At 34.0% G+C, this 9,897-nt stretch overlaps 1 protein-coding gene across 1 annotated transcript; it reads right to left on the minus strand.

Moving 5' to 3' along the window:
* Window positions 1-4,999: 4,999 nt before the first annotated feature.
* LOC150034789 (transcription factor-like protein) lies at window positions 5,000-6,049 on the minus strand. The gene has a single exon (XM_090316633.1). The coding sequence runs from the start codon at window positions 5,849-5,851 to the stop codon at window positions 5,126-5,128; it is 726 nt and encodes a 241-aa protein (XP_090172759.1). The 5' UTR covers window positions 5,852-6,049; the 3' UTR covers window positions 5,000-5,125.
* Between the last annotated feature and the right edge of the window lie 3,848 nt (window positions 6,050-9,897).

Consider the following 9,897-nt stretch of genomic DNA (forward strand, 5'->3'; position numbering starts at 1 on the left):
GAAAAAATCAAGGGGACTCACACTCTTTATAAGATAGATGGATTACTCCTCTCATAGTCAATTGGTTTTTAGATGGAACCTCATACTATCAAACATTAATTTATGGAAATTAAATTTCCTCTTTTGCATTTTCTACTTTAAGAGTTGGAAAAAGAAAAATGGTGTGAGTAGACAAAACTTTGAAGAGAGTGATTTTGTAATTGGGGTCGAGGGGGAGATCTCTATGTAATTGTAGCAATTTCTCGGTAGATTTTTTCTTGTCTATGGTTTTTCTCTCACTTAAATTCTTGTGTTCTTAGATTTATTGTTTTCTTTTAATCTCTCTGTTATTTTCTAGAATTCTTGAAACGAGCTTCAATATTGTGGATAGTGTGGGTTGTTCACTATTTACCATTTTGCTAGGAAAAGAATCGGATATATCAAGCTTTATGAGTTTAGTAAAGTTTGATGAGGAGAAATTTGATGGAAGGATCAACTTCGACTTGTGGCAAGTGCAAGTCAAGAATGTCCTGATACAAGCTGGATTACATAGGCCTTGAAAGAAAACCAAGCAATGGTGCTTCTAAAGAGTTGAGCGGTGATGGTGATCTAGGACTGTAGTGGTTCCAATTAAAGTTCTAAGACATCTAGCATGAGCAATGAAGATTGGGAAGAGATGATTTTGAGAGCTACAAGTGCAATCAGACTAAATTTGGCTAAAACTATTCTTCCAACTATGCTTGGAATTTCAACTGCCAAAAACCTTTGGGAGAAGCTTGAAGCAATGTATCAAGCAAAAAGCATCTCAAATCGGTTGTACCTAAAAGAGCAGTTTCACACATTGCGAATGGTGGAAGGTACAAAAATCTCAGATCATCTAAGTATTCTCAATGACATTATTTTTAAGTTGGAGGTGATAGGGAGTGGAGATAGAAGATGAAGATAAGGCACTCCAACTCATTTGGTCACTTCCTCCTTCTTATGGATACATGAAACCAATCTTGATGTTTGAGAAAGAAACTTTAGATTTTTCTAAGGTTATTAGTAAACTTTTGCCAAAGGAAAAAAGATTGGAGAGTGAAGTAGTGAAGTGCATACTTCACAAGAGAATTCAGTACTGGTAGCTAGCAAATGTAAAAAGAAAGAGTTCGTGCAGAAAAGGATTTGCTGGGAATGTGGATAGTATGGACACATGAAAAATGATTGTCTTAATAGAGCAGATTCATCAAAGACTCTGAGTTTGATGCGAACATTGCCTGTCTTGCTAGGGAAGCTAGTAACCCCTTCTAAAGAAGACGAAAATCATCCTCGTGGTATGTCTACTTTACCATGATAAAGGATGTGATATTAGTGGTTCCACATGTTGCACACAAGGCATTGACTTGGCAGATATGTAAGGTGTGTGGTGGTAGTTATGTCGATGGCTGAAAGATTTCTAAGCGAGCGAAGTAGGTGGAAGTTGCACCATAAATTTCAGCAAGGTTTATCGTCATATGATGAGAAAAAAATTCTCGAAAAATGGTATTCCAAGTTGTCTACTCTTTTATGGTGGAGTGATTTATAATTCTCTGAGTTGAGAATATGATGATTGTTGGAGAAGACAATAGACTTTTTAGAAGATGTGGATTCTTCAAACATCTTGCCAAGGTAAAATTTGTTGAGGTTTATGGCAAGATGTGGGATTTGAATCCCATATCATTTTAATTTTGAAAAGGGGGGATGAGCTTCATTGCTATAAAAAGATCTCATATCCCTAGTTTTTAGATATCCCAATTAGCAAAAGCTTTAAGCTTATGTATGCTAATTAAATTCCCTCTTTTGCATTTTCTACTTTGAGAGTGGGAAAAAGAAAAAGGGTGCTAGTAGACAAAACTTTGAAGAGGGTGACTATATAATTGGGGTCGGGGGAGATCTTTGTGTGATTTTAGCAATTTTTTAAGTAATAGATTTTTTGGTCCATGATTTTTCTCCAATTAGAGAGTTCTCCACGTAAATTCTTGTGTTCTTAATTTTTTTTTTTTTTTTTTAATAATTTCTCTATTGTTTTTTGCTTAGTTCTAGCGGCAGAAGTGGGAGGTATTTCCCAACAGTATTCCCATCTCACTAACATCAATTGTATCGATGGAACTCAACAGATACATATGTTTGAAGAATGTATTTCATTTTCAAGTGTTCCATCCATTGTCATCAATTACCCCTATATATTTGAATTCGACAAATACCTATTGGGGGTGTTGGTGGGTTGAGTTGAAATATTTTGTAGACCAAGTTTATTCAATCCAAATAACTCTAAATAATGAACCTAAACCAACTTGACCATGACACATATTTGGGTTGAGTCGATTCGGATTACTCGAGTTGTTTGAAAAATAAATAAAATATTGATATGTAAAAACTTCATTGAATTATTTTTATACATTGAATTAAGATTAACAACTCAATTCAATTTATACTATGCAAATTTTCTTTTCAAATTGATAAAAAATTGTTTTTAAGAGTTGTTGGAAAATAAATTATCTATAAAAATAGTGAAATTAAATATAATATATAATTATATCATAACTAAAAATAATTTTAAAAATTAATAATAAATTCGAATTGGTTCGAGTTGGTTTATATTATTTTTAGGTGAACCCATAAACTAACCAACCTATAAAACTTTTATTTATTTGAACCCAACTCAACCCAAATAAATTGGTGGGCCAGAATCAAAGTCACTGTTACTACTGCTTTTCCATTAGACAGGAAAGAAACCCAACTCCTATTTCGTTTTTCATTTCCGTCTTCCTTTCGTTGATTTCTGATGTGAATTCGGCGGGCGTCCTCTTTCTTGGATCATAAAAGCCACTTTCTTTGATAACTCAACCAAAACCTTACGAATTAAATTGGATTGATTTAATTTTTCGGATCATCAAATTTTTTTAACCCCTAATGTAAGAACTCAAAATGGTAAAATAGAAACTTGCTTAAAAGGCAGAAGGAAAAAAGGTTCTATTTCGTACCCCAAGTTATCATATCTTTATTTTTTGAAAACAAATGTAATATTTTACTCCATCTCAATGTTGCTCCGGACTTATTTTTTTATTTTTATTTTTTTGAAAGATAAATATGCATGCGAGTAATGAGAAAGATATCTGCAAGAAGATTTCGTGTAAATGAGAATGTGAATTTTGATTTGCGTTAATTTTGCAAAATGGAATGACATCTGGAAAGTGCAAACTAAGGCACTACTTGAATCTTGTAAAGTTGGGTTTATTTCATACGTTTGGTCCAATTTTCTTGAGGTAGACTTGGGGCTTAATTTCCGTTGAGCTGTTATTATTTAATTTGTCAGTTTATACCTTTTAATTAAATTTGAAAACAAATGTTCCTTTGAAGACCGCAATCAATCTCATTTCTCAAGTTTCTTTTGTAGGGGAACAAATGTTTTATCATTATTTCTTTGAAATGGTAATTTTATATTCAGTTCAGCTATCTTCACACACACCCCCACGCCAAAAAAAAAAAAAAAAAAAGAAGTGATAATATACTAAAAGTCTAAACCTTTCCCTTAGGATTCTGTTCTCCCGTATGGCACTTTGATCGTCTAGGTCGAGATAATCTTTCTATATTATTCTCAAGACGGACTGGTTTTGTTTTTCATGAACTCATCAGTAGAGCAAAGATAGCTCCCGACCAATGTAATGCCAAGGCGATATACCCATCCATCATGATCCCTTAGGAGTAGGCACACGTCTATGGCATGTACTCCACTTATTTACTATCGTGCATACCCCAGTGAACATATCTTAGGACTAGCTAGTCCACTCGTGTCTCGTCACAACTGTCACGATCTTTGATCCGTGACATTCTCCTCCACTCGATTTTGCAATATCCTTATTGCGTGGAGGAGTACAAACTTGCCCATAGGATCGTCATGTGGCGTGACTGCTCCCTACATAGACTCATAGAGTTCTTTATCCTCATAGAAGACCAATACTTTGCAGACACCTATCTCTTAGGTGCGAGGTAGCATGCATTGCCCAAGGGCACTTCCTTATCTGCATATCCATTTACGGACCCACTCACAAGATGGAACGCTTGATGAACACTATAGGTACGACCACATGTTTACTCTAATACCACTCTATCACAGGATTAGAGTTCTTGTGCACACGACATCTCCCATGCGACACCTCGATTGTCCCAAACCGAGGTAACTCTTCCCTCCCATAAACTCAATAGGAGAGCGGGAATAGCTCGAATCAGTGTGGTGTCAAGACAATATGTCGATCCATCATGATCTCTTAGGAGTAGGCATATGCCTTTGGTACGTACTCCACTTATTCGTTATCTCGCATGCCCCAGTAAGTATATCTTAGAACTAATCAACCCACTAATGTCTTGCCACTAGTGTCACGATCGTCACGATCTTTGATTCGTGACATTTGTTGTGACATCTATCTAAAGAAAACATTAACGATAAAATATTAATACGTAAAAATCTAATTTAATTATTTTATATATTAAATTAAGATTAATAACTCAAATAAATTATTCAAAAACTTAAATAAATATATTTTTATATGTAATTATATCCTGAATAAAAGAATATATTCATTTTAAAGTTCGAAAACATTGATTTAGGTTATTTCAAATGAATTCTTGATCAATTAATCTATACCATTTTTATTTATTTAAATCCAATTCAATTCAAACGATAAAGAACGATAAAAAAAAATGAATTGGATTGATCGATTTTTTTAAACACATCTGAGATAAATATTAATCAATATTTAAACCCGAAATTCTATGACACAAACAAAAATAAATAAAATAAAAGCTTTAGGAAAGTCGAGTAGTAGTGTAGTACCAATACCAACGACCAGGAAGCTAATTTAAGTCGAATTATGCATCTAGATTTGTTTCTTAGGAGTACTTAATAGCGTGTAATAGCATTTTAGATTATGTTATTTAGTTTACCTTTATTTCATATGTAAAATTTTAGACACTATTATTTCATTTTCGTTGTAGATGGTTGAAAATCTTAATATGGAAATCTCCAACATCCTCCATTTATATTTTCTGTTCATGTTTCTCTATCAATGGTGAAAAATAAAAAAAATTGAAAATGAAAATGAAAGTAAAGAAAGAGGGAAGATGATTTTTATTGAATTTGGTGGTGGTATTTTAGAGGGGGGATTGGGTTCGGATTTGGGTTGTTACCCCTTTGCCTAAGTCGAATATGAAAAAGAGAAATAGAAGCACAGAAACGAACGCATTGGATAGGTGTAAGAAGGTCCAGAATGCCCTTGAGTGTATTAAGCCTAACGCAATCCGCAGCCTTCATGGTATTCTCCAATCGTCGGAGCAGAGAATTGATTGCAACATCGACCTGGCCAGCGAGGAGGAGGACCGTCTCGCGCTCCCCGGTCCTTCGGGAGCGGGTGTGGAGCCTAGAGAGATGAACCATGTGGTGGTCAGCAAGAGCCATCTGGTGCCTCTCCATGTCCCGGTCCACTCTGTCCTGCTGGGCCTTGATCTTGTGCTGAAGCTGGTGCAGCTGGAGGAGCTGGTCCGGAGAGAGCGGAGGGTGGATGAGGAGGATGAGACGGAAGGCCATGGAAGGCTTCCACCCGGTGACCCAACTGTAGGCGGTTTCCAGAGGGGTAAGCCAGGAAGGGGAGAAGAAGGCTAGAACGTCTTTGTGGGCTTGGGCCCATTTGACAGTGTAGTAAAGTTTGAAATGGGCGGTGAATTTCGAGACTAAGGTGCTTAGGTGGAGGTCTTTGGTGGACGGCTCCACCGCCACCAGGTGTTTTACGATTTCTTCTAGCTCCGATACCCACCTCTCGAAGAAATTTGAGAATTTCTCTTCCACTCGGGTTTTCATTTTTTTTTCTCTCTCACTTTAATTTTAAATCTGAAAATGGGGGGAATTGGGTGTGTTCATTAGTATATTTATATATGAAGGAACTAGGCCACGTGGAAGGTAGACAGCAAACCACGGGGATTGTGGGAATCCAACATCCACGCATGCATTCACCATTGCGGCCGCCGGCTACTAGTGGAAAGCATTCACTACCACGCCCCTTCCGCTTCCATTTACTTTCTGCTACAGTCCTATATATATATATTCTTTATTTTCTTTCGAAAAATAGTTTTGCATAGTTTAGATTGAATCTATCTTGTAGATTAAAAAAAAAAAAAATTGATCAATTAAAATATATCATGGGGTAAAAAAAAATATTCTTTTAAAAAGTTTCAATTGTTTTTTATTTTATTAATTTATTAAAATATGGATGGATTAGATACAAGTCTAAATTGAACCTAATCACCTAACTTCTATGTTTTTTAAAGAAAATTATTAATGAGTGTATTTAAATTTTTACCCTCCAATCTTATGATCACAACATCAACTTTAGTTAAATCCTTGGTTTAACGAAAAAAAATATTTAACACAATCGATGATTAGAAGTTTATTTATATTATTTTTTTGTGTGGTATTTTAAGACGTTGGATTAATTATTATAATAAATAGGGTAATAAAAGATATTTGAAATAGAAATTCTATAATTAATGATAGATTATAATAATTTAATTATTATAACTGAAACAACTAAGTGTAATAATTCATTTCAATCCACTCGTCTAAGTTTGAAACTATTATAAATAATTTAAGAAAATATGTATTAATTGAAAAATATGTATATAAAGAAAAGGTAAAACAAGAATAGGTAACTAGAGGGGGTTAATTGAAAATAGACATAGATCGGAAAGAGTTGGCGTATGATTTGGGGCAATATGGAAAAGGGGAAGAGTGAAAGGGGTACAGGTAAGGCTAAAAGCTGCAACGTGGAAGTATCACAATCCTTTTGGTTTTCTACGTGGACTTCCCATTCCATTTCCACTTCTTTAATGTTCTCTCAAATTTATGTAGACCACACCAACTACTAGATTCATGCATGCTACGTTTTTTTTTTTTTTTTATCTGTTAAAAATACACAAGTGGCTTGCGAAAATTAAAAAAAAAAACGAAATCAAACATATGTGCAGTGTCAAATCATCGATACTCTGATGCTTACGTCAGCAGATGAACATTAGTAATAGTGAGTAATCAAAAATATTTTCCGCATACCTTTGACCAATAATTTTTACCATTTATATCGACCTCATATTGTATAATTTGAATTCATAATTGTCATTTATGAAATATAGATATTTCATGTGAGACAAAGAATCAGTATCAGACACCTATCGGATATTGATACTTCCAGATATGTATCTAATACGCGATTTGATGTATCTATTTTTATGTGTATTTTTTTTAAAGAAAAAAGACAAGAAACTCATCTAATCTTTCTCAATCTAAAACTAGACAACTTATTTAAAAATCTCACTACTCGAGTCCAAAACTAAAAAGAAAAATAAATAAATAATGGACAAAGCCCTAGACTAGAATCATCTAATCTCCATCTTCACATTTGAGTTCCTACAAATTCCACCAAAATATAAATCATTTGGATTACTTCAACAATTCATTGATTAAGTTATTCGTTTATCTTCATACTTCTCCCGAATCTTCTTCTTCTTCTTCTTCTTCTTCCTTGCAATATGATTCACTTTTATATTGCATTTTATTGACTATTGTACTTCAACATCTTAGATGTTGCTTTTTTTTGTATTGTATTTCAGTATTTGTATTCTATTTTGTGCTATTGTTATTAATTTGTATGCTAAATTTATCTATATCCTAGTTTTTTTAAAGAAAACGAAAATGTATCTTCAACATATCAGTATCCTCGTTTTTTTAGAAATATATAAAGAAATGACGCATCCTTAGACGTATCTGTATCTTAGTTCTTTTAGAAATTGACGAATCGCCATATCCGATCGTATCCGTATCATGTAGTCATATCTGTGTCTGTGCTTCATAGATTGTCATCCTCTTTAATTCATGGAATTGTTAAGCCATTACTATTTTGCTAGTTACAGTACCACTACGTAAAGTGGCAACAATGCCTCACTCGCTCACCTTCTCACTAATTCTTTCATGAATTATCTACTAGAAATTTAGACCACTACCACTCAACCTAGTAGAAAGGTAAAAAAGTCCTCTTTGATATAGTTAGGTCCTCCATGGTACTCTTAAGACCTCCATAAGTACTAATGAAGTCTTCCATGGGTTCTCCAAAATCCTCCATGGGACTACTAGGTCCTTCATGAGTCTTATTGAAGCCTTCCATGATTTCTCTCAACTCCCCTGTGGATCATCTCAGCTCCCTATGGGTCCTTCAAGCTTCGTCACCGGCATCTCTTAACTCTCTCATGGGTCTTCTTAGCTCCCTCGTGAGTCCTACTAAGGTTTCCCATCACTAGAAGAAATTTGGGCTTTTATGTCGGTTTTAAATCGACATTAAAGGGCTTTAATGTCGGTTGGCAACCGACATTAAAGATAGTGTTATTAAAGGCCTTTAATGTCGGTTGCCTTTAATGTTGATTTTAAACCGACATTAAAGGCCTTCAATAACACCAATATTGCAACCTTCAATGTCGGTTGCAACCGACATTAAATACCTTTAATGTCGGTTCCAACCGACATTGAAAGTCTTAACATTGAAGGTCTTGCAACCGACATTAAAGGTCTTTAGTGATTAAAGGTCTTTAATGTCGGTTGCAACAGACATTAAAGCCTGTTTTTTTTTAATTCTTAACCGACATTGAAGCCCGAATCTGTTCATTTTTTTTAAATTCCGTTGTTGAATCCATTTTTTTGGTCAAATAAGTTAAAATTGACATTATATGTCTGGTGTTGGGTCAGGAAATGTCCATCATTGTTTTATATTAAAAAGTATAAAAAAAATTGCATGGCGAGCCCATCAATATTTGTCTTCCACCTATGAATTTATCCACAAACAAGAATCAATATTTCCAATCTATTACATATACTCATCAATATTTGTCTTCCACCTATGAATTTATCTACCAAAATTTGCAAAACAATATCAGAACCAGACTTTCACTGAATACAGCTTACACCAAAGCCATCATTTCTCTCATTGACAAATATCAATTAGTACTAAGTCTATGAATAAACAAGAATCACAATGCCAAAATCACAATACCAGAATCACAATACCATGAATATAACTTCCAATAATAAACAGATCATGTCTTCCACCTATGAATTTATCCACAAACAAGAATCACAATACCAGAACCAGACTTTCATAGAATACTTACACCAAGCCATCATTTCTCTCATTCACAAATATCATATTAGTTCTAATTCCATTCACAAAGATCATGGGTAGATAAATTTACATTCATTCTAAGCTAGCATTTACATTCTATTGAGACAAAAAAACAAGAATTACATCATTACACAAATCGGCCAACAAAACTTGCCCACTGGGTCCGAATTACGTCGATCTTTTCTTGCATATATGCATAAACTACAAAAAGGAAAAAAAAAGATAAATTCAACATAAGTTTACGTTCATTTATTAAATTAAAGCTAGCACTATATAAAAAATAAATAATTTACGTACGAGGCTAGTAATGGGAGTAGTAAGATTATGCATTATTTCGTATACCCGCATCCTACACGATCTAATTGACGAGGGCAATGCATATAAAGAAGTTGAAAACAATTATTAAATTGTTATAAAGAAGTCGAATGAACATAAATTGTTAAAAAATGAATACAAATTTACCTTTACAGGTTTCCATTTTGGAGAAGACCGATAGTGTTAGAGATCATGCTTGGCTTGCTATATTTTCAATCCACTAAATAGTTTAAAAACATTAGTTAAACATAAATACTTCAATTAAGAGCTAAGAAAGTTCAATTACACTTACATATTTATAACTCCATGAAAATCCTCTTGAACCTTGCTTTGAAGAGAATCCAAAGCATAAACACAATTTTCTTGTAGA

Source organism: Benincasa hispida, chromosome 8 (genome assembly GCF_027475165.1).
Source record: "Benincasa hispida cultivar pf3 chromosome 8, pf3_genome.v1.1, whole genome shotgun sequence".
Classification (NCBI taxonomy): domain Eukaryota; kingdom Viridiplantae; phylum Streptophyta; class Magnoliopsida; order Cucurbitales; family Cucurbitaceae; genus Benincasa; species Benincasa hispida.